This window comes from Camelina sativa, chromosome 9 (assembly GCF_000633955.1).
Source record: "Camelina sativa cultivar DH55 chromosome 9, Cs, whole genome shotgun sequence".
In the NCBI taxonomy this organism is placed as follows: Eukaryota; Viridiplantae; Streptophyta; class Magnoliopsida; order Brassicales; family Brassicaceae; genus Camelina; species Camelina sativa.
The window spans coordinates 27,343,436-27,368,203 of NC_025693.1; the positions used below are offsets into that span (position 1 = coordinate 27,343,436).

Genomic DNA, 24,768 nt, shown 5'->3' on the forward strand with positions numbered 1-24,768 from the left:
AAAAAAAAAAAAAAAAGGAAAGAAGGAATCGAGATGTGGGAGGAGAGATCTTGGAGGAATCCTCTATAAAGATCGATTCTTACGCTGAGAATATGGAAAAAATCAATCAAACAAAAAAAAAATCGATTTTGTTTTTTTTTTTTTTGCTCCCGAGTGGGTTTAATATTTCTTTTTTCTTTGAAGACCAAATAAAACTATACATTTATTATGAATATTTTTAATTGATTTTGCTCTTCCTCTGAAAATTTTGGTTTTGGCGCTCAAAGATTGAAAAGTTTTTGAGTTTTCTTTTGTGTTTTTAGTACAAAAGTAGTAAATTCAAAAAAATCGGAGAATATGCGTAAAACAAATAATATGACTAACCAGAGAAACAAATCAAGATTTATAAACTCGTTCGTAGCATAACGAAAACAAGACATGTAGATATACATAAGAAACGTTGTTATGGAGTTAACTGATAAACAAAATTTGTGTGTTATATGGATGATATATTCGATACTACTACGACTACGATATCAGAAACCAAGATGGAATGAAGCAAATGAGTCAATATGCAATGCACAGTGTGATTTTTTCATAATCATCTAGAGTCAACAAAAAATTTGTATTTTGTGATATAGATATTATTGAAGATGATTACAAACGTAGAATTAACATATAAGTATACTTTTTGTTCTTTTAATGGATCATGATATAAAAGAAGAAGTTAATTGACAAACAAAAGAATGAATTAGCAAGATTGATCACTTAAAAGTTAAAATTAGGAGTTAATTGACAAAATATAATGTGCTTTTTATGGATGATATATATCAAAAACTACTAATTATCTTGAAGATGACTACAAAAGTAAAATTTTCTGATAAGACGTGAGACTGAGACTTATCCAAAAAGAGAAGCATCTGGTGTTTTTGTTTATCAATTTAATCAATCTTTTTAAACATTGTTGAACTTAACAAGTTGATGGAAGAAGCACATATGATCATTGTCCCAAATTCTCTTGATGATTTTTGCTTTCATTTTGGGTTAATTAGTTAATTTTTTTTCAATAATATAAGTGGATCAAAACTGAATTAATATTGGTTTGGGTTGTGAAAATTTTGGTTGGTTTATATACAACTTATGTTTTATTTGATTAGCTAGTTATCGAGTATGTAGTGGTTTGATACCGTTTTACTCGAACTGCATACTTTTCAAATTTTAACAAGATAAACTTTTAAGGCCTATTTTAGACAACTATTAAAAAGTTAATATTTTGTACTAAGTAAAGTAAAAAATAGTAGTGTGTACCCATTAAATCAAAATTCAAAGATTATTTTCTATCTTTACGTTATCCAGCACATTTTTTTCTTTTTTTTCTACGAGGACCAGAATCCAGAATCCATATCCTATATGCACCAAATTATGGTTAATAACACTCTTTTTAAGGAAACGATCTCTTTCAAACGAACTAGTCTCAAACACTATATATAACTAGCAAAAAAAAACGCTACAAGATAACATCTTTAATTTGTAGCAAAGCATAAAAGTTTTTTTTTTAGTGTCAAAATCAATATAATGAGTGAAGAAGTTACAAAACGTACACAACTTTTCAAAAATGTTGTGGTAGCTGAATTTAGATTGAGATTTGACGGTAATTAACAATTTCTATTCTTTTTTGTTCTTTGTAGTGTAAAATTTTGATTTAGCATTTTCATGTCTTTTATGTTAGATTTGAAGGAAGTCGTCAAAAACATACAAGAACTGAAAGTTGATCTAACAATGGAAGAGAAGAAATGCTTGGAAATGGTGGATGACAACCTATTACGTGAGGCGCAAAGGACACTGAAAACTCTCGAGGCCATAGGTCATGAAGAGGCAATAAAAAGAGACGTTGATCTGGAGTGGATTAAAGTGTATTTGGAAGACAACTTGATTGATTTCAAGAAAATACGTGATGTGATTCAAAAACTGTTGGTTTGTGTTGTCTCACTTTAATTACTCTTATTGTCCTTTTCTTTTACATAGTTTGAGAAATCCATTTTATATGAATTAGATATGTAAACCAATGTTATACAAACATTAAACTAAGAATGTAAAAGGAAGATGGGAGGGATAAGGAGAACAACTTTTCTTAATTCATAAATATTAGTGTTAGGCGGTATATGGGCGGTGACCAGCGCCTAGAACGTCTAATCGGAACCTAGACGGTTTTTAGACTGTTTAAACGTTTACAACATAAAACATTATATATATAATATTATATATAAAATTATGTAAAAGTATATGTTAGATAAATAAAAAATAATAAATCATAAACAAAAGTTAGAAAAATACATTTATTTAAGTTACATTAACAATATATAAACGTTTATAATTACGTATATAGATTTAATAATTTAAATATATGTAATTAAAAATTAAAAATAAATATTAAAATAAAATTTATGCAATTTTAGACGGTTTGGACGGTGATCTAAGCGTTTACTGAGCGCCTAGCGTATTGACGATGCCTAGACGTTTTTTTAAACACTGATAAATATCATGTATTGTTGTTAGATTGGATGGTTGTTTAGAGAAAAACCATAGTATTAATTCGATTTTCTTTAAATATGGGCCAAGTTGGTCCATTGGACAGACCAAACCGTAATCTTGTGGTTGAACCAGCCGGTTGCGATTTAGATTAACCCTTTATAGTTCCCTGGTTCTGTTTCTGAACATCAAACTTTGTTCCCTATTTTTTAAAATCATAACTTTAATTCGAAAACTTGATTAGAACTTTCGTCATGATCATGATGCATAAAATTTAGTTCATGTAATTAGAACTGAGATCGATCTGGGAAGTACTCTGTTTTCAGTATTCCTTCTGTATGAGCCTCAGCTGTAGAGATCTCGTCAATCACAACGATCGTCTAATTAGTCTACTCAATGTCTGCAGAAAAGCTCCTTCCTTTGCAAGAACCAAAGCTCTTCACGCTCTCTCCATCACGTTATGCTACGCCCTTCAGCAGCCTGTTTATATCTCCAACAACATTATCTGTCTTTATGAGAAGCTTGGCGAGGTATCTTTTGCAGGCAGAGTGTTTGATCAAATGCCTGAGAGAAATAAAGTCTCTTTCAACACGATCATTAAAGGGTACAGCAGATGCGGGGATGCAGAGAAAGCCTGGCGTGTATTTTCTGAAATGAGGTATTTTGGATATTTGCCGAATCAGTCAACAGTGAGTGGTTTATTGTCCTGTGCATCGTTGGATGTTTATGCTGGAACTCAGTTACACGGTTTGAGCTTTAAGTATGGGTTGATTATGGATGATGCATATGTTGGTACTGGTTTGTTGTGTTTGTATGGGAGGCTTGAGTTGCTGGAAATGGCGAAACAGGTTTTTGAAGATATGCCGTTTAAGAGTTTGGAAACATGGAACCATATGATGTCTTTGTTGGGGCACCGTGGTTTTCTCAAAGAATGCATGTTTCTGTTCCGTGAGCTTGTTAGGAAGGGGGCATGTTTATCTGATTGCTCTTTCTTGGGTGTTTTGTCTGGTGTATCTTGTGAAAATGACTTGGTAATTAGCAAACAGTTGCACTGCTCAGCAATGAAGAAAGGGTTAGCTTGTGAAATTTCCGTCGTTAACTCTCTCATCAGTAAATATGGAAAATGTGGCAGCACAAGTATGGCAGAGAGAATCTTTGAGGAGGCAGGTTCCTGGGATGTAGTATCATGGAACTCCATAATTGGTGCAACAGCCAAAGGTGAGAATCCTTTAAAAGCACTCAAACTCTTTGTAAGTATGCCAGAGCATGGGTTTTCCCCGAATCAAGGTGCATATGTTAGTGTTCTTAGTGCGTCTTCTCGTATGCAGATATTTAGTTTCGGATGCCAGATTCATGGTACGCTAATCAAGAATGGCTGTGAAACTGACATACTTTTAGGGAATGCACTAATCGACTTTTATGCTAAATGTGGTAGTCTGGAAGATGCCCGCCTATGCTTCGATTCTGTACGTGATAAGAACGTTGTATGTTGGAATACATTGCTTTGGGGTTATGCCAATAAAGATGGTTCCATTTGTCTCTCTTTGTTTCTTCAAATGCTTCAAATGGGTTTCATGCCAACTGAATATACTCTTTCGACAGTCCTTAAATCATGTTGTGTCATTGAGTTACAGCAGCTGCACTCCGTTATTGTGAGAATGGGATGTGAAGATAATGACTATGTGTTAAGCTCTCTCATGAGATCCTACGCCAAGAATCAACTGATGAGTGATGCTCTTCTTCTGCTGGATTTGTCTAGTGGGCCATCTTCTGTTGTCCCACTCAACATTGTCGCCGGAATGTATAGCAGAACAGGTCAGTACCATGAATCTGTGAAGCTGATTTCGACATTAGAACAACCCGACACTGTATCTTGGAACATTGCAATAGCAGCTTGCTCCCGTTCTGATAATTATAAAGAGGCTATTGAACTTTTCAAACACATGCTTCAATCAAACATTCGCCCTGATAATTACACATACGTTAGTATCTTAAGTTTGAGCTCTAAGCTTTGTGACCTTACGCTTGGGAGTTCTATTCACAGTGGAATCATCAAAACAAATTTCAGCCGTGCTGACACATTTGTTTGCAATGTATTGATTGACATGTATGGGAAATGCGGAAGCATTAGGAGTGTAATCAAAGTCTTTGAAGAAACAAGAGACAAGAATCTCATTACATGGACGACATTGATTTCGTCTCTTGGCATCCATGGATATGGACATGAGGCATTTAAATTGTTTAAGCAATCGTTATCTCTAGGTTTTAAGCCAGATCGAGTCTCTTTCATCTCTATGCTAACTGCTTGCAGACATAGTGGAATGGTAAAAGAAGGAATGGATTTGTTTCAGAAAATGAAGGTTTATGGTGTTGAACCGGAAATAGATCATTATCGTTGTGCCGTTGATCTTTTGGCTAGAAACGGTTATCTAAAGGAAGCCGAGCATCTGATTCATGGAATGCCATTCCCTGCAGATGCACCAGTATGGCGTACGTTTCTTGATGGTTGCAATCGATTTGCAGAAGAGCAGAGAAACAATCTCAATGTCGTCTCTTTTCAGTAGTTGAAGAAAGTAGAATTGCAAAAGAAGTGTAAATTTTGATATTTCTCTGTTGTTTCTCTTGCAACGTTCATATATTTATAAGATCAAAATGAAAACTTCAGAGTTTTATCTATCTAATAACAAGTTCAGGGAGACAGACTTGTATTTTGCAATTATACAGAAGATGAGCTCTCTCAGTAGCAAGCAATCCAAACCTTGATCAGTCACGTTACTTATAAAACGATGCTTTGCATATGGTAAAAAGATAACAACTTTAAATCAACCCGCAGCTTGGAAATCTCCAAAGTCATCATCTGGTGCATCATCTTCAACGCCTCCATCTTTGGCTTCTTGGCCTTCTTTCTTATCTTCTTCATTCTTTGTATCTACATCTTGTTGTTTTGGCGATCTTTGGAGGCTGAGGCTTGGTGGTAGACTTGACGGGGACTGCTGAGCGGTTGTGACAGGGGAAAGCGGTCCAGGAGGTGGAGGTGGTGGGATGATTGAAGGAATGGTTTCTATTGACTTGCCCTTATCCTCCAACGAGAGATTGCTCAAATTCTTCTCTACTATTTTCGACTTTGTGTCCTTGTCGCTTCTCTGTTTCAATCATTTTGATGTCAGCAACAAGAAACTTGCGGAAAATGTATCCAGACAATAACTGTCAATCTTACATTTTTTAGTTGGAGAACAATTGTTTCTCCTTCCTTTAAGCTGTAATCAACAGAAGATGTGTTTTGAAAGTGTTGTTCCATTTCTTCTGCTGTTTTCTTCTTGTTCAAATACCTTTAGCGAAGAGAGAGAGATAGAGAGAGGGAGATCAGATTCAGACGTGATTTAGTTGGTTCAAAAATGATTTTAAAAGAACACTTTGGACGTGAAATGTTACTTCATATGGTCATGGAGTGCTGCTTGGAAATCATAGGCTTCTGTTCTTTCCCGGAATCCGAGTCCAATAAAAGCATGGCGAACACGACCATCTACATTGCTTCAAAGAACTAAACTCAAAACAACTACGACAAGTTAACATCTCTATATCTATATGGTAAGTGAGTACCTATCTTTTCTTCAACACGGAGAACAAAGTATCTACAAGACAAAACAGCTTCTTTTTGTTAGATAAGCTGCACATCATGAGAGGACCAAGTTAAGTTCTAAGGTCAACTTTTTGTTACCTGCTACTGTCAATTACGGCTTCTACTGGATGAAGATCGCCCTCTCGTAGAAAAGCCTGAGCGTAAAGTTCCCCTGTGGTTTTATCTACAAGTTTAATAATGCATTCTTCTCCTTTGCTCACCACTTTCAAAGCTCCTTCCCATGCCCATTTGTTCACGTCCCACTCATCTGCTCTGCAAGGATCAAATTTTATAAAAAGTATCAGCTGATGTCAATCTCCATCTTAATGTAAGAATCTCCTAATTATAGAGATCAGAATGATTTAAGGATTTGATGTCATGAAGGCAAGAAAGAACCTGTAGGAAGCTGCACTTTTCCTTGGAGGTATCTGCATACACACACAAACAAAAGAAAGACGAAGAGGAGCTCACTATCTGTAACAGTCCCGTAAAGTAAACAAAGACAGGAGAGAGCATTAACGGTAGGATAAAATTCAAAACGAGTACATCAAGCTCCAAGGTTGTCCATTATCTTTTTGAGATTATTTTTAGGCTAATGTAGATAACAGCACTTCACAATGTCTAATGAGTTCAAGGTAACCAAATTTGGAATCTCAAACATCCTAGAACGGAATGAACCCATGTAACAATATATAGCAGCTCGTACGATTTCAAAGACCTCATCAAGAAACCACTTAGCATGCCACTGTTTAAAATAGATAACTTTTCATCACTGTACTTCAGACGAAATGAAATCTCCTTCAAACAAATTCTTGTTGATAGTTAAAAATGCGTACTTGATCACCCCCTTAAACCAGCTTGAGACACGAAAATTTTGGGCGATCAAGAAATTAACTAACTTAAACAAATGCAGATTAAGATACTAACCTCAACACTATGGCAAAAACCTATAGCACCAGATTGAAATTACGTTCTAACTAATGCTCAGATCCAAAACTCATCAAGTGAACTTACTTACAAAGAAAAGGATGTAACTTCAACATAAAAGAAGCAAAATTCATCAAAAATCCCCAATACACAATCTCAATATAACCTAAATAAAGTTGAAAACTTTACCAAATAAACATAGCATTCAGGCACTTGGAACAGAGCAATCTCTATAGCTTCTCTCTCCTCGTTATCATCGACGGTCACAGGATCAGTAGAAGGTTTCTTCTTGTCTTCCTTCATACTCGAAGAAGACGAAGCTTGATCCATCTCAGACAATAAACCCAGATAACTGAATCGATCAAACACACACACACACACACATCCGTAAAAATCTTCAATGTTTAGTCTTTGCCGAACTGTGATTAGTTTACAACAATCTCACACAGAAGTCGCCAAGACGAAGAAACGTAGAGGTTTCGCGTTAGGTGTGTGTTAGTGTACCATAACTTCGATCTGCGCTAACCTCCAAACCATCCGATCTAGTTTATTACGTTTAATCTAAACCGTCAATTACATTGACTTTCAAGACCCTGACTATAGACTGCAGACCGCCGCTGGGAAGTCAACATCGAGGCAGTTGATGATGGATCAACCAATACCACCAATATAGGCTATATTTAATATTATGGGCCTTTAGTATTATGGGCCTTAAGCCCATTATAATACTTGAAAAGAAACAAATTGTAAAAATCTGACTCTTGGTGGTGGTGATGAGTAGGTGTGCTTTATATTAATAAATCTCTCTCTCCACTTGGAGTGAGTTTGTGTGACCCTAATTTGTGAGAGCTCTCTCTTTCTCTTTGCGCAGTCAATTTGCTTCACAACTGAGAAAAAAATGGCGGCTGCGACTTCATCCATCGCTCCTTCCCTCTCATGCCCATCTCCTTGTTCTTCATCCAAAACCCTTAGGTCTTCTAAAGCTAGAGCCTCCTTGGCTCTGCCCAATATTGGTTTCCTCTCTTCTTCTTCCAAGTCTCTGAGGTCTTTAACTGCTACCGTCGCTGGGAATGGTGTCGGTTCCTCCCTCGCCGCTCGTATGGTTTCTTCTTCTGCGGTCAAAGCCCCTATGTCTTTGGATTTCGAGACATCTGTCTTCAAAAAGGAGAAAGTCTCTCTTGCTGGCTACGAAGAGGTTTGATTTTTTCTTCCTTTATCCCTTTTCGAATTTGTGGTGATTGATTCTATAATCATTTGCATGTGGCTGATGTATTCTGTGATTGTTGCTAATGTTTGTTTTAGTACATTGTGAGAGGAGGAAGGGATTTGTTCAAACATCTTCCAGATGCTTTCAAGGGTGTTAAGCAGATTGGTGTGATTGGTTGGGGATCTCAGGTACTTACTTTTTTGGGTCTCTTTTCTTTGTACTTCTTTACTTTAGATTGTGGATATGGAATCTTGTTAAAGGCATGTAGGAAATGAATAAAATATTTTCATTGTCATATAAAGTTGGAATGAACAAGATTAGTTCCAAGTTCTTGTGTCTACTCCATTTGTTGTTCTAAACTCGTTGTCTATATGCAGGGACCTGCCCAAGCTCAGAATTTGAGAGATTCACTTGTGGAGGCTAAGTCTGACATTGTTGTTAAGGTATTTTAACTGCTGAGTTGACTGCATATTTTTGTTTGTTTGCTTTAGCTTGGCTTTCTGGTTGTTACTTGAAGGGTTCTGACATGGTTTCTTGTTTTTTTTCTACTTTAACGTAGATTGGGCTCAGAAAAGGGTCTCGCTCATTTGAGGAGGCACGTGCCGCTGGCTTCACTGAAGAAAGTGGTACTTTGGGTGATATATGGGAAACTATCTCTGGCAGCGATCTTGTGTTGCTGTTGATCTCTGACGCTGCTCAGGTAACTGCAGTTTGTTACAAATAATATATCTACTACTTGTTGAGGTATTAGGTGTATACATCGATTTTAATGTATCCTGTTTTTGCAGGCTGATAACTATGAGAAAATCTTCTCTCACATGAAGCCAAACAGCATTCTCGGTTTATCACACGGGTTTCTACTAGGGCATTTACAGTCCTCGGGACTCGATTTCCCAAAGAACATCAGTGTGGTCGCTGTGTGCCCTAAGGGAATGGGTCCTTCTGTGAGGAGGCTATACGTCCAAGGAAAAGAAATCAACGGTGCTGGAATCAACGCTAGTTTTGCAGTCCACCAGGTTTTCTATCTCTTTATCTCTACTGCAAAAGCTATAATTTGTTTTTAAAAAGCTCTTATACCTCATGTGTTCATTTTTTCACCACTATCTCTGTTATCCTGTTGGCAGGATGTCGACGGTAGAGCCGCCGATGTTGCACTGGGATGGTCAGTTGCACTTGGTTCTCCTTTTACTTTTGCTACTACTCTTGAACAAGAGTACAGGAGTGACATCTTTGGAGAAAGAGGTGAGTTGAGCCTCTAAATTTCTAATAGAATTGTCTTTCTTTCGCTTAATCCATACTTAAGCGTATCTTCTTCTTTTTTTGTTTAAAGGCATTTTGCTCGGTGCTGTCCATGGAATTGTGGAGTCTCTGTTTAGAAGGTACACCGAAAATGGGATGGCTGAAGACTTGGCTTACAAGAACACAGTAGAATGCATCACAGGAACAATTTCAAGGACTATCTCTACCCAGGTTAGTATCTGTAGAGACCAGACTAATTCGTTCTTTTGGCCAAATCGGAATTAAAAAGTGAAACCTGTTTCTGATGAACTATGAACATCAGGGAATGTTGGCCGTGTACAACTCCTTGTCTGAAGAAGGTAAAAAAGATTTTGAGACTGCATACAGCGCATCCTTCTATCCTTGTATGGAAATTCTCTATGAATGTTACGAGGATGTACAAAGTGGCAGCGAAATCCGAAGTGTAGTCTTAGCCGGTCGTCGCTTCTATGTGATGACTCTTCTGAATCTTCCTTTTATGACATTTACCCAAAACACATTTTAAGCAGGAATTTTGATGGATTCTCTTACTTGTAACAGGAAAAAGAAGGCTTGCCAGCATTCCCAATGGGAAACATTGACCAGACAAGAATGTGGAAGGTTGGTGAACGTGTCAGGAAGTCCAGACCTGCTGGTGACTTGGGTCCATTGTATCCCTTCACCGCTGGAGTTTATGTAGCACTTATGATGGCTCAGGTATGTTTGTGTTTATATATCTTGTGTGCCCACTATTGTTTCGATTTAGTTTGGATTTTCGGTTTATGCGAAGTAGGTTCAGTTTCAATTTTGATTCACTGACATTGAACTGATTATTCTTAAATCGACTTCTTCGTATGGTTTTGGTTCGAATCAACCGCAGTGAGCAACCCCTAGATTTAATATGTATCTGCGTGCTATTGATCTCTAGTGATTTCTCTGAATCTAAATGTTGGTTTCTGTTGGGTTTTGTATAGATTGAGATCTTGAGGAAGAAAGGTCACTCTTACTCAGAAATCATCAACGAGAGTGTGATTGAATCAGTGGACTCTCTAAACCCATTTATGCACGCCAGGGGAGTGTCCTTCATGGTTGACAACTGCTCGACCACAGCAAGGTTGGGTTCGAGGAAATGGGCACCACGGTTCGACTACATCCTGACCCAACAAGCTCTTGTGGCTGTGGACAGTGGTGCAGCGATCAACAGAGACCTGATCAGCAACTTCTTCTCTGACCCAGTCCATGGTGCCATTGAGGTCTGCGCACAGCTGAGGCCAACCGTCGATATCTCTGTGCCTGCTGATGCAGACTTTGTCCGACCTGAGTTGCGTCAATCTAGCAACTGAGCGAAGAGTTGAAAAGTTGGTCAGAGTCTCTTATTTGTAATCGGAGTTTTAAGTGAGTCAAGTTTGGGATGTTTTTTAGGCGTGACTGTTTTGTTTGAAGGATTTGAAATAATTATGTCTCTTTGCTTAAACCCTACGAATCAATAAATAGTTTGGAACTAAACTTCTTTTACTACTTTTCGATACGATAGTTCTTGCAACAATTGCAAACTTACAACTGATAAGGAAGGAGCCTATTAAAAGTATACCCCAGTAGGCTCATTACGGGTTCGGGTTAAGCTGGTTTTTGTACCCACTGCAGCATCGCTTCATGTGATTGTACACTGTAGTGTCAAATTTAATAACTGAGATTGGGATCAAAGCTTATCAGATCCCCTTGTTATATCGGATTTGATAATGTTTATCTGTCTGCTTAATCTTAATACTGTTTTGTGAGTTTTGATAAAAAAATTATGTCTTTCTGCAGCTTCTACAACATCTTCCAATCAAGCCTTTGAGCTATCATTCTTACAACATTTGCTAAATAATGTGATGTTTTAGATCTACAGTTTGAGATATTGAGCTTAGAATAATTTCTTGGTTTAGTTGCTTTGTATATTTTACACGAACTTAAGATCTGGTCTCGATAGCCAAAAAAAAAAAAAAGACATCTGAGAAAGTAACTTGGTTGAAATTGTATATCCATGTTGATTGAACATAGAATAAAAAGGGATAAGTTTTCGCAAATGCCAGATAGATTATATTGATACGAATATATGTATGTAGTCACACTACTCACTAGTCTCCAATTTCTAATATAATTATTCTTACAAGGAAAAATAATTTGTGATCTTGTTTTTCCAAAATTAAAGATAAAGAGGAACTTGGCAGAGCACAATGCTTTTGTCTCTCTTTTTACTGTGAAATGAAAGAATCTAAATTATTAGAATCACATGTAATGACATGTGCTCTCCCTCCTTCTAGCACATTTACATTATATGTCAAGTCTTTTTCCCTTTCCCTCTTATTAAAAAAAAAAAAAAAAAGAGAAGAGATATAAATCCACAATGCTTGAGAAAAAAAAAGAAAGAAAAAAAAAAGGATCAGAATAACTAAATAAATATAAAAATTCTGCAATCATATGATAGTGTGGCTCAAGAACTAGAGAAAGACAAGACCAACATGTGTAGCCAATCATATTGTATAGCTCTTTTCCCACATTTCATGTTCCTTTATCCCAAAAAAAAAAACAACCAAAAAACAATATTAAAACACTAAAAAGAAACTGTTCTCTTCTAGCTAACTTCAAACTTGTTGTTGTCTTCCGGAATACGTAAATGTCCAATTGATAAGGATTCATGTTGTAGATCTTACCAAAACACAGATGGTGTACTGAGTAAATGAATCTCTTATATTTCTCCATGACACATACTGATTACTGAGTAAGTGAGTAACCCAAAATAACTTTATCGTCTAGGTGTATTTTAAACATCAAACAAAAAAGAAACATGATTGTAATGACAAAATTAGTTATTTTTGGAAGGATAAAAACTTTAATGAGTAACTTAGTGGAATCCCACGACGGGACCAATACCCTTTCAATTTTAATTTACTTTAGCTTTGGTATAAGCCAAAATTTTGGTGTTTTGTTTTTGTTAAGAGACATAATCTTGGTGTTTAGTGTGAAATCAAATCATATACTATATATGATCTAATTGATTTGACACCAATGCTTTGTAATTATTTCTGTTAATACCAATTCAACCATGATTTCGATTAAGCCACAGTATATATATATATGACCCATCATTTTCATCATATACAAATAAACCTATATATGTTATTATTATTTTTTTTATCAATAAAAATATATTTATATACTTAAGATGTCTTTCAGATTGTTTAATATCCTATAAACTTCATTTAGTACTTTTAAAACATTTTCTTTAACTTAATAAAGTAAGCTATAGAAAGGTCTTAGCCTATAAATAAAAAAATCATATGATGCATCTTATGTTTAATTTAAAAGTTTTGATTATATAATGGTTCATAATTTTTTCTAGATCCGGCCTGATGATTCTTCGTGGCACCAGATTTGAATAATCTAATTTCACAACGTTGGAAAAACATCTCTGATCAATAAAAATAACTTGATCGTTACATCAAATAAGTTTGCCCTAGCTCTTCTAAATGTTCATATAGATAAAATTCTTTTAAAAATCAATACACTTACATAGTTTACATGTGAGATATTAAATAAACAGCACATAAATCGTGCATACTGTACTAAAAGCTCTTCAACTTTTTCCTCGTTCATGATTACAGAGAAACCATTTTGAATATATAAACACCTTAATTAATCTATTTATTGATCATGATGGCGATGATCGATGATGCATATAAAGGAGATAATTCACAGCTCGTGAGCATATGCTCACATGCTCGAGCATATAGCCTCAGATGGCAAAACCAATGAGTATTTGTAATAATGTTGTTAGTTTGATTATTTGGAATATTTAAAATAAATCATTCTACTTGCTAATTTTATTTCAATTTTTTATCAAGCTAATTTTATTTCTGTTTTAAATTATTAATATGAATATAGATTAAATATATATATATATATATATACTATTTATATTAGGTCTAGTTTCGCTTACGTAGAGTAAATAAATAAATTAACGTAACACTAGTTACCAGAGCAAAATGAATACTACGTACTAGCTATCAGACTTGTGTTAGTTTCAACATGCAATTCATGAGAGTGCCACACAAAAATCGTATAAATCGATCTCGTTTTGAGTTATAGAAAAACTTATGGATGTCTTCCATCAGCACCATGACGTGAGACTACTAAAACAATAGAATTCAATTAGTTAAACATAAAATAATTGAATCTTTTTAATCCAAGCAACATCTTTGGAACAAATCAACAAATAAATGTATTTTGTTTTCGCATACTTGTACTGTACACGAAAAAGTAAATCTTAAAAGAATCAGATAATATAATTATAGTTAATTATGTGTAGCAGTCTCTCCATTAAACGTGCGCAACATTTTAGATTAAGAAATTGCGAGTTGGACGGTAATGCGATCTACATATATTCTCTTGCTTACTGTGTTTTCGCTGACATCAAATTGGTTATGAAAAACTAAAATATGAATGATGAAACAAGCATTGGATACCCTTAATGACCATAAGGATCGAGCTTAGCCAAGCGTCGTTTGTCGTTAATTCAAAAAATTTAGAAAACCAGATAATGGACACCCATACGTGGTTCATTTTGTCGTTGTATATTGGGAATCATTGTGTTTATTTACTCCATTAATTACCCATAGAGGGTATCGTTTAGACCAAAACAATACAAATGTGATATTATGCTTACAAAAATAATTGCTAGAACTATATATTATGTTTTATAATTATTTTTAGGTATCTAGACTATCATCGTTGTAGTGTCTGAATATTTCTTTAAGCCAGTAGATATATTTAATAATTGTAACATTTCTGCTTTCAAACATTTTATGTTGTCTGAAACTTTTATTGGCTTTGCTTAAAAAACCCTATATTCTCTTCTAAAAAGATTTTGACATATTACATAATGATTTGCTACGTTTTGTGTTTTATTTAGTTTACACCCATTAGTGATTATTTTGTTTTAGTAAATTAATCTATCTTAAGTGAAAATAAATTAGGCTAAAAAACAACTTAGCAGACGTCACGTTCGATTCCTATAGTTCCTGCAAGTGTGGGTGGGTCTATGTTCGTCCAGCACACCACCACCAACAATAATTAAAGGTTACATATATGCCTTGAGATATTAATTACGAGAATATCGCACTTTTAATTAATTTTCTCATTAATAAATTTAATTATGTATAAAGTATGTTCCCTAATTGGAGGAAAAGTTGATTTTCTCCTCTCTCTTTGTTATCTCTAAAGTTTAAACCCAAATCTTGTTATTTTTATTTACTGAGTTAGATACCCCCAACTAGCCCTAGGCATATTACCTGGATCTGAAATCCGAACCCGAACTAACCCGAATTAAATGTAAAAATATGTATTCTAAGGGATTTGAACCCACAACCTTAAACATTTACAGGTGCATCTTTAACCATTTTGCCACTTCTCAAAAAGAAATGTTAAATATTTATATATACAAGTTTTCTAAAATTTATAAAAAAAATAAAAATTAGGTTTTTTTTTTTTGTTCATGGTTCGATTGAGTTTGGGTATATCCGAATTATCCGAACCCGAACAGGTATTACCCGAACCCGAACTCGAAAGTATAGAAAATCTGAACGGGTTCTATATGTCTAAACCTGAAAACCCGAAAACCCGAAGCCGAATGCCCAGGGCTAACCCCAACAATTAATCATGTTAATGATGTAAAAGCACCATAATTACCAGCTTATTTACTACTCATTTCTTCCTATTTGAAATTTTTTTTACTCTCCATTTCCTCTTTTGTCGTATCTGATTGGGTCAAATGTTGCGGCCAGCAATATTATAAGGAGAAATGTCTTTTTTGAAATAATGCATCATCTTGTGAGTGTTTTTATGAAACAATTATTTGCAAAAGACAAAAAAGATTGATGTACTTATTACTGCGATTATGTCAAATCGTAAAACAAAATATTTGCAAGCTGCTAGAATATGTATAATGCTATGTGATCAACAAAGATTTATAAAAATGCGATCTTGCTATTAACTCTCTACTAGTATTCAATTGTGGGTAAGGGGTGCCTCTCTCTCTCGATCAATGATTATATATTTTTTCTTGAGTCGGGACCAATTTTTTTTTTTTTTCCTTCTAAATGTGTTATGAATATATATATATATATATATATATATATATATATATATATANATATATGTACTTGATGTTTCTCTGACTTAATAGTAGTACTTTTGCTATTTTTGGTCAAAGGTTTTGAATTAACAAGAAAAAAAAAAAGAGAGAGCCGGTTGGATTGATTCAAGAATTTGGGGAGCCACACGGACCGTCCCGGTATGGAGAAATGTGTAATCGCCCATGTCGATCGGTTTGGAGGGAATTTGGGGGACCGCTTTTTTTTTGATAAAAAAAAAATATTCCCGGTCCGGTTCCGTTACAAACGCCCGTTAAATTGTATTCGGCGTGCTTAGCTGGCAACTGTAACGAAAACAGCTGGCATGGTCACACTGCACGTGCTATATTTACTATTTTGCCCCCTATTTAGCGTCCCTTTCTGTTTTCTTCGTTTCTACATCCCATTTATGATTTAGAGATTCAGCTAAATATAGCAGAACCATAGAGGGTTAACATAATACATAGATCAGAACATTGATTAAAAGTTATAATAAATGAATATTTGTCTTATTAATCCCCACAAAAGAAAATAGTATTACTAGTAGCCTTTAAAATTGCCAGCTATCCCATCAGTAAATGAGCCTTCTCTTTTGCTTTATTATTATTTTTTTCCTATTTTTTCTGCTTTTGTTCTCTGTTGTTCTTTTGCTCTCTCTTCCAAGTACAGTATACATAAATATGCTGTCTTTTTCTTTTCTTTATTTCATTTTCGTGTGAATATAATTTTAACTTAAATTAAATGTATATGTATGTATAAATAATAATGACATAATAAGACTGTTTCTCAGTCACCATAAAATAATGTTTAGGATATGTAACAAAACTCAAAATTCAAAATCCTTGAATTCTTTTTTTTTTTTTTTGGAGCCAGCAGTACAATAGTACATACACATGTACCAAAAGACGTTTCTACCCTCAATTTTGCTGTCTCTGACTCTGCTGATGCGTCGGTTTAAATCCGAGGTGTCATTTTTCATTTGAAGCTGTATTTTACTTGTGTAAATACGAGTACTAATTTGGTTTTTGTACACATATTACTGTTACAATGCATATGAATACTACTATATCAGTTTATTTTGTACTTTTGTCTTATACAACACGACGACGCATGATCTCGTATTTACCCCAAAAAAAAAAAAAGAACCATACAAAATTATCAAATTTATTTTGACTTTTTACGAAATCCGTATAAAAATTCGTGGTCGGCAAACACAAGTTTCATCTAGATTCTGTTCAAACATAAACAAACTTTAAAGTCAACCATACATAGAGACACACTAGTCTCTATAGTACTACTATTACTACATAATAATAATATCTAAAAAAATTACGGTAATTTTGTAATTAGCGACAAGCAGCCGTGAAAGACACGGAAGGATAAAACAGGCTCGTGATTAACAAACAGAGAAGCTGAATCACAACAAGATCAATGTCTTAATCTTACTATTTTAAAAAAAAAACAAAACACAGAGAATTAGTCGTTTTAGTTAATTAATAAGAAATCTTTTAACGGTAATCTAAAAAATTTAATTTTATGATTTTGATTTGATAGAATTCACCATTCTTCTTCTTCTTCTTCATTCTCATTCTTCCGCTTTCCTTTTATATAACACAAGATCTCTCTCTCTCTCTTCTCTCTCTTCACTTAACTCTCTCATTCTTCTTCTTCATCCTTCTTTCTTTTAGCCTCTCTGTTTGATTCTTCTGAGAGACAGAGAGAGAGGATTTTAGATTTTGGTTTGTAAAAAAAGATGTCGTCACATTATAGAAGACATTCTCTAGAACCTTCCATTACCGGTAAATTCCGAGATTCTTTGAGTTTCCAACGAGACGATGACGTCACCGTCGACAAACCCGATTTCAGAGAACTCGATTTCGGTTCTCCGGTGATCCAACGTGGCTACTCCTCCGCCGCTGCCACTCCCGCTGTTAGTGGAAGCAGCTCGAGCTCCTCTGGTTCTGCTTCCGGTAAACCCTCTGGACGGAGTCACTCCGGCGAGCTTTCCGGTATGACCGACACAAGTCCGGTTAAACCCGGATCCGGTAACGTGAACCGGAGTTCGAAACAGGGTCACAGAAGATCCTCTTCTGCTGGAACCCCGCTGATTTACTCCGGTTTAGGCTTATCTCCGGTCAGCTCTCGCGGCGGCGGTGGAAGCGGCGCGACGTCTCCGAACCCCGGAGTTTTACCTACCGGAAACATTTGTCCGTCGGGAAGGATCTTGAAAACCGGAATGGCTACGAGAGCTTCCGTTAGACACGAGACTCTATGCACAGGGACAGCCAATTACGGCCACGGGAACATCATACGAAGCGGTGGTGGTGGTGTCGGCAGCAACAACAACGGCAAGAGCAACCACGCGGCGACGACGAGAGCGGCGGAAATGACCGACCCAGAGGAGGTTAAGAAGGCAGGTAACGAAATGTATAGGAAAGGGAGATACGCCGAGGCATTGGCTCTTTACGACAGAGCTATCTCACTGTCACCGGATAATCCAGCTTATAGAAGCAACCGTGCGGCGGCGTTGGCTGCGTCAGGGAGGGTAGAGGAAGCTGTTAAAGAATGCCTTGAAGCTGTCAGATTTGATCCTTGTTACGCTAGAGCTCACAAGAGACTCGCTTCTCTCTATCTCAGGTATTTAAAAATCTTAACTTTAAATTTGGAAATCAGTTGTTTTGATCGGATAAAGGAGTAATCTTTGATTGGTTTGTTGGTCTTTAGATTGGGAGAAGCTGAGAATGCGAGACGTCATCTTTGTCTTTCCGGGCAATGTCCCGATCAAGCTGATTTCCAGCGGTTGCAGACGCTTGAGAAGCAGCTCAGGCTGTGTACGGAGGCTCGAAAGATCGGAGATTGGAGAACGGTCATTAGCGAAACCGATGCAGCCATTGCAAATGGAGCTGATTCGTCTCCTCAGGTAAGAGATCTAGATGTGGCATTGTCTCTCTTTTGTGTTTCCATTACCAACGAAAAGAGAACAATGAGGTTTTGATCATGTGCAGCTTGTAGCTTGTAAAGCAGAAGCCTTTTTGCGGCTTCATCAGATAAAGGATTCGGATTTGTGTCTATCCAGCATTCCGAGAGTGGAACATCGTCTTACTCAGTCACCTGCGAAACTGTTTGGTATAATATGTGATGCTTATGTGCTATGTGTTCAGGCTCAAGTTGATATGGCGTTAGGAAGGTGAGTTTCGAAATACTTAAAAAACTTCGAAAGGTGTTTTTTTTAAGTTCTTTTATTAGTAGTGGTGTTTTGGTTCTTGGGTGAGTGAGTAGAGATGATAGGTTTTTTGCAGATTTGAGAATGCTGTTGTAAAGGTGGAGAGAGCCATCACGATTGATCATAGTAATAATGCTGAGGTAGTATCGGTCTTGAACAATGTGAAGAATGTGGCGAAAGCTCGTACCAGTGGAAACGAGCTCTTCAGTTCAGGGAGATACTCAGAAGCCAGTGTGGCTTATGGAGATGGACTCAAGTTTGATGCTTTCAACTCGGTTTTGTATTGTAATAGAGCGGCATGTTGGTTTAAACTTGGTATGTGGGACAAATCCGTTGATGATTGTAACCAAGCGCTGAGAATCCAGCCTAGTTACACCAAGGCTCTTCTCCGAAGAGCTGCTTCATATGGAAAGGTTAGATTAAAAAGACACTGAATTGGTTTCAAACAGAGTTTTTAAGTACTTTACTTGACACAATGTTGCTTATGTTAAATGCAGCTTGGCCGATGGGAGGATGCGGTTAGAGATTATGAAGTATTGAGAAAGGAACTTCCAGGAGACAGCGAGGTTGCTGAGTCTTTACAGAGAGCAAAGGCCGCTCTATCGAACAAATCTGAAGAGGGATTCAATAACGAAGTTGAAGAGGTCTCGACTTTAGATAAGTTCAAGACCGCAACATCACTTCCCGGTATAAACGAATTAACTCACTTATTGCAAGTTTAAGTTTCAAGATTCCCTCTCTTTGCTAAACAAGAATGGTTACTTTTTTTTTCTTAGGAATCTCTGTGTTTCATTTCAAATCATCATCAAACCGACAAAGCGAAGCAATATCTCCATTCGTCAACACCTTATGCTTACGGTATCCATTAGTACATTTCTTCAAGGTAAGACGATTGTTCTTATTATACTCAATCTTGTAAATTACATTGCATTTAGCGCCAGGAAAAAAAAATGGTTATTGTTTTTGGTATAGTGGAGTAATAACGGGGTTTGTGTATATATATAGGTGGACGTGGAGGAGAGCTTGGCATTGGCGAAAGCAGAGAGCATCAAGAAAGTGCCAACCTTTAAAATCTATAAGAAGGGAGAGAAAGTGAAGGAAATGGTGTGTCCTAGTCATCAGTTACTAGAGGACTCGGTTACTCATTTCCTCTTATAACAACACATCTCTCTTCTCATTATCAAATCTTTAGTCTTCACGAAACGAACGTAAATTGATTCAAAAGAGCCCATTTGTTTATTGAAAATTTTCATTCTTTTGTTTTTGTTTTACTGTACTTTATTATATAAGATCTGCTCCAATTGTATCAATCTGAGGAGAGTGCTTCTCACTTATGCAGAAATGCCCCGATTTAAATGGTTTTATTTGATCACCTATTTTGTAATGCTTTCAATAAAATGGAAATCAGCGAATGAAATGGCCCAGACACACACACAAAAGAACGTAAGAAACTCTTAGGAGATAAAATATAGTAAGAAACAAAAAAATCATATATAGCATTATATATTTATATTGTACTTAGAACATAAACGATGACAAACGGAAGGTGGACGGTGACGGTGATGGAATTGAGGAGGAATGAAGTGTATTTAAAAACAAAACTAACCAAGGTTAAGCGCTGTGTGCATGTATCTATTAAGCCGTGCGCCAGAAGGTGAAGAAGTAGGAAATGTGTTTAGAGGCATGACATTCCCTATGTGATTCGTTAGAGTTCCAAGAAACTTCCAATCGTCACGACATGATTTATTACGGAGCCAAAAATCATCATCTTCATCAAGATCTTCAATTTTGATCCTCCTCCTCATGTGAGTTTTTCTCTTTGGATCATAGTAAGACACATAAATCTCTTTATCTTGCCATGATACCGACACATAGATAAACTCACCATCTTCTGTCACATCACTTAAAAAGTAATTATCTTTCACAACAGGATCTTCTAGAGAAAATGGTATATGAAAATCTTGGCACGACCATTCTGCTTTTTCAGTATCTTCAAGAATCCATAATCTGTAAGACGACGTTGATTCTGAGATAACCCAAGCTAGTTTTCCCTTGTAGCTCACTAGTGAAGGGTTAGTCTCCACTTCATCGCACAGCATACAACTGTGCGTTTGGATTATCTTGAATTTTTCAGTCCTCACATCAAAACTCATTATTTCTGTTCTTTTTCCATCTATGCTAACAAATATTGCATGCCAGGCATTTCCATTTGGCTATTTTTACGATTTTGGGCACATTTTGAAAGGAATGGTCGTTCACTAACAATCATTCTAGCTTAGGGGTGTCAATTGGGCCTTAGGCCCGCAGGCATGGCCCGTTAGGTATCATAGCGGGTCGGGCATGGGCCCTTAATTTCATGCCCAAAAATCGGCGGGTCTCGCGGGCATAGCCCGTTTGGTTTGCGGGTCAAATGGATTTTGTCCGCTCACGCCCGCGGTCATACGGGTGGTCCGCGAAATTGCCAACATCGCAAAGTTCGCCTTTGAGAGAGGAGGAAATTCAAGGAGAACAGAGGAGATTCTTTTGCTTACTGAAGCAATTCTTTTGCTGCTGCTGAAGCAATTCTTTTGTTGGCCTTTGAGACACCGATTGGCAATCGATTTTGCTAGCCTTTGAGACACCGATTTTGCTGCTTACTGAAGCAATTCTTTTGCTGCTGCTGAAGCAATTCTTTTGCTAGCCTTTGAAACACCGACCGATTGCTGCTGCGAATCAAAGGTGATTTTTTTTTCTTTTACAAGTTTGGTAACTAGATTTGAGCTCTACTCAAATTTCTATCTAAATTTATTATCTATGGCTCGCTCTCATGAGTCACTTGCAGGGTATCTTCGATGTATAGATGTGGAAGCTTGCATCGTTTTGGCCACTGTTCTTGACATCATTGTGAGAGGTATCGTAACTATAATCGTTCATGTTCTTGAGTTGCTGTTGAGTTACAAGAGTGAATATGGAAAGTTGGAAACAATCAGATTTTGATTTTGTTTGTCTCCTATTTTGCAGCTATCGCCGAGTACAAGCATTCTTGTTGGTTTGAAAAGTTGACTGAGGAGAAGAGAAACGTGTATGTAGAGGTGTGTTCCTGCAGTTCGTCATTTCTGTATAATGTTGTGTTACTCTTGTCCACAATGTGTGCTGAACGTTTTTGGTTGCAGGTTATTAGAGGTGGTAGAAGAGTCAGGGCTTCTATCTATGATATTGTTGTCGGCGATGTTATACCCCTCAAGAATGGTTTTCAGGTAAGCATCACACTTTTAACAGAAATATTTCTTTGGCTTGTCTGTCTTGAACTTCAAAATTTCTATGATTTGTGGCTATCGTTTTGGCTATTGTTCTCTATTGGTTTAATACTTTCAGTTTACTATTTATTTGATTTAAATTTCAGTTTAAACATTTTCATTTGTTGATTATGGTTCTACTTTGGTTTAATACTTTCAGTTTACTCTGCCTTTCCCTCCGTACGTACACTCACCATACACCATTCTCTCTCCCCAGTCTCCACTCACCAACCAAAACCTCTCTGCTCCGTATTGTTTTGACACCAGCGGTGATGTTCTTGAGAAGAAGAGATGCCCGCGGGCATGCCCGTTAGTCCGCAAAGGTATGCGGAGCAGGCATGGGCATTGATATTTCGCCCGCCGCCCGTGGCGGACATGTCCGCAGCGGATCACTGAAAATACGGGACCGTCACAGTCGGCCCGTTCGGGCGCGGGCATGCCCGTTTGACACCTCTATTCTAGCTACCGTCATATAATTGGTAATACTTTCTTGGGAGCAATTAATATATGGAAACTTTTATCAAAAATTAGTAAAAATAATGTACGAAAACGTGTAGACTAATTTTTATTTCTCTTTCTTTTTTTTGGTATCCTTCGCAAGCAAGTTCACTGTAGTCTCAATTTATGTACTTTCACTTTTTTATCACTTCAAATTTACAAAAAAAAAATTGGTTATTTTTGAAAAACGGTATTTCTAACAAATTCTCAAATGTTTTTGATCACAAGTGAAATCTAAGACTTTTGTTTTATTTTTGAGTTTTGGGAATATCTAACTCATTCTAGGCCATGCTATAATTCTAGATTTTGTGTTTAAAATTAATATCTTTTAATTGTTATTGCTTTTATGGATAGTAGAGAATTAGTTGTAGAGAATGTTTGGATACATGTATAATTATTTTTATATTTCATGTTTACCCTCAATTAGTTTATTAATTTGTTCTTTAAACCATCAAAATTTTTTATGTAATATCTTACAAAAAAAACTGTTTTTTCTAAAATGTATCTAAAAAATGTTAATATAGGTTCAGAGCAATAGCATTGTAACAAAAAAATGGCGTTCCTAGGAAATTACAACAAATAATACGTTCCAATAATAGTAACAATTCATGAAAAGTCCATTTATTCCATCACTGACCGTGAGAAAAATTTAAGTACAAAATTACCCAAAAGAGGAATAACTTAATATGACCCTCGTAGAAGAAGTGAGAAATTAAAGATATGATATTACGTAGAGTTCCATTTTCACTCTATAAATATGACCCTTGGACAAGAAGTCACAGAGCACACCAGAACAAAAAAAACAGAAGGAAACAAGTCACATACAAAAGAAAAAAAAAAAAAAGAATCTTCAGAAATCAGAATGAATAACGAAAACCGCTTCTCAGGACTTATGAAAGATACTCGGAAACTTTTGCAGAAGAAGAGATACCATGGTATTAATTTAGTCATTTATGTTGCTTACGTACATTTGGTGTTTACATACGTAGCCATACCCAATATGTTTCACGTGTGATGTTGTTTGTAGATTCGATCGAAGCCTTACTCACCTCATACAAGTGTTTTGGCCATCTTGGGCCCGACGAGATGAAGCAGTCATCGAGAGAGATAAGGAGATGGTATATTCCAAACTACTGAATGACACGATGTACGGGGAGATCATCAGGCTAGTCTGCGGCGGGGCGAAAGAGTGTAGCTGCTGTACGAAGGATGATAACTATCTTATATAATAAATTAAAATTTTCTCTAAACCAATACTCTAAGAAGTTGATAAATAGACACTTCTCATGTTCACATTTGTTATTTTAAAAATTAAAATTTTATAATTATTTGTTTTAGTTAATTTCAAATATATATAAAAAATCAAACTCAGATACACTATTATTCAGCTTTTATAAATTTATATTAAAAATGTATATGAGTAATATTATTCTAGTATTTTATTTCAAAGATTAAACAAAAAATAGTTTAAAATTCATATTGTAAAATGTTGTAATTTAAATCCTTATATTGTTCTACTTATATTTTTAAAACATAATAAGAACTCAAAAAGTAAAACATTTAAAATGCACGATATCATTCAATGTTGTATATTAGATTCATTACTAAAACGGTAACAAATTTAAGGCGGTTTAACAAATGCATAAGCTCATGGGCCAATATGACAAGTTCACATTTTATATATATTTTTAATATGAAAAAGTAAATTAACAAAAAATAATAATTAAAATCTATGTAAAATATAAGCAAAACATAAGTAAAATATTTTGATGTACACAATAAAAAAAAACTAAAATGATAGTAACATGTTAGTTTATGTTATTTCTTCAAAATAGAATAGCGATTATGTAATAACCTAATCAACGCATGGACTACCACCTAGTTAATAATAACTTCTAATTATTATTTTTTTGTCAACAAACTTCTAATTAATTTACTAATTAATACGTTGTATGCAATAATGTTGCCCTACGTTTAAAATAAATAAATTTCGAAATTATACCTAAAAAAAAATGCAAAAGTGTTCTCAGAAACTTGAGAAAAGACGGTTGCACCTTTTGACGTAAGCAAAATAAAAAGTA

The 24,768-nt window shown here is 35.8% G+C and overlaps 5 protein-coding genes and 1 long non-coding RNA gene across 6 annotated transcripts; 4 read left to right on the top strand and 2 right to left on the bottom strand.

Annotated features, from left to right (window-relative positions):
• Positions 2,719 to 5,093, top strand: LOC104715783 (pentatricopeptide repeat-containing protein At3g58590-like). The gene has a single exon (XM_019229396.1). It carries the CDS (start codon positions 2,847 to 2,849, stop codon positions 5,070 to 5,072), a length of 2,226 nt encoding a protein of 741 aa, XP_019084941.1. The 5' UTR covers positions 2,719 to 2,846; the 3' UTR covers positions 5,073 to 5,093.
• LOC104712540 (NECAP-like protein CG9132) lies at positions 5,160 to 7,575 on the bottom strand. Its single transcript, XM_010429461.1, has 7 exons — positions 7,244 to 7,575; positions 6,524 to 6,555; positions 6,227 to 6,400; positions 6,109 to 6,140; positions 5,941 to 6,031; positions 5,726 to 5,837; positions 5,160 to 5,651 (listed from the first exon to the last, which is right to left on the bottom strand). The coding sequence occupies exons 1-7, from the start codon at positions 7,382 to 7,384 to the stop codon at positions 5,331 to 5,333; spliced, it is 903 nt and encodes a 300-aa protein (XP_010427763.1). The 5' UTR covers positions 7,385 to 7,575; the 3' UTR covers positions 5,160 to 5,330.
• Positions 7,857 to 11,024, top strand: LOC104712541 (ketol-acid reductoisomerase, chloroplastic). Its single transcript, XM_010429462.2, has 10 exons — positions 7,857 to 8,249; positions 8,357 to 8,449; positions 8,639 to 8,704; positions 8,821 to 8,961; positions 9,050 to 9,277; positions 9,386 to 9,503; positions 9,592 to 9,731; positions 9,823 to 9,990; positions 10,080 to 10,235; positions 10,493 to 11,024. The coding sequence occupies exons 1-10, from the start codon at positions 7,953 to 7,955 to the stop codon at positions 10,859 to 10,861; spliced, it is 1,776 nt and encodes a 591-aa protein (XP_010427764.1). The 5' UTR covers positions 7,857 to 7,952; the 3' UTR covers positions 10,862 to 11,024.
• On the top strand, positions 17,325 to 20,286 carry LOC104712542 (TPR repeat-containing thioredoxin TTL4). The gene is made up of 7 exons (XM_010429463.2): positions 17,325 to 18,328; positions 18,416 to 18,611; positions 18,697 to 18,878; positions 18,991 to 19,327; positions 19,412 to 19,601; positions 19,691 to 19,797; positions 19,920 to 20,286. Exons 1-7 carry the CDS (start codon positions 17,445 to 17,447, stop codon positions 20,070 to 20,072), a joined length of 2,049 nt encoding a protein of 682 aa, XP_010427765.1. The 5' UTR covers positions 17,325 to 17,444; the 3' UTR covers positions 20,073 to 20,286.
• LOC104715785 (putative F-box protein At4g21240) lies at positions 20,516 to 21,067 on the bottom strand. Its single transcript, XM_010433161.1, has one exon. The coding sequence runs from the start codon at positions 21,065 to 21,067 to the stop codon at positions 20,516 to 20,518; it is 552 nt and encodes a 183-aa protein (XP_010431463.1).
• LOC104712543 lies at positions 21,747 to 22,156 on the top strand. The gene is made up of 3 exons (XR_755527.2): positions 21,747 to 21,804; positions 21,915 to 21,985; positions 22,067 to 22,156. It is a non-coding gene; the product is annotated as an uncharacterized LOC104712543 (long non-coding RNA).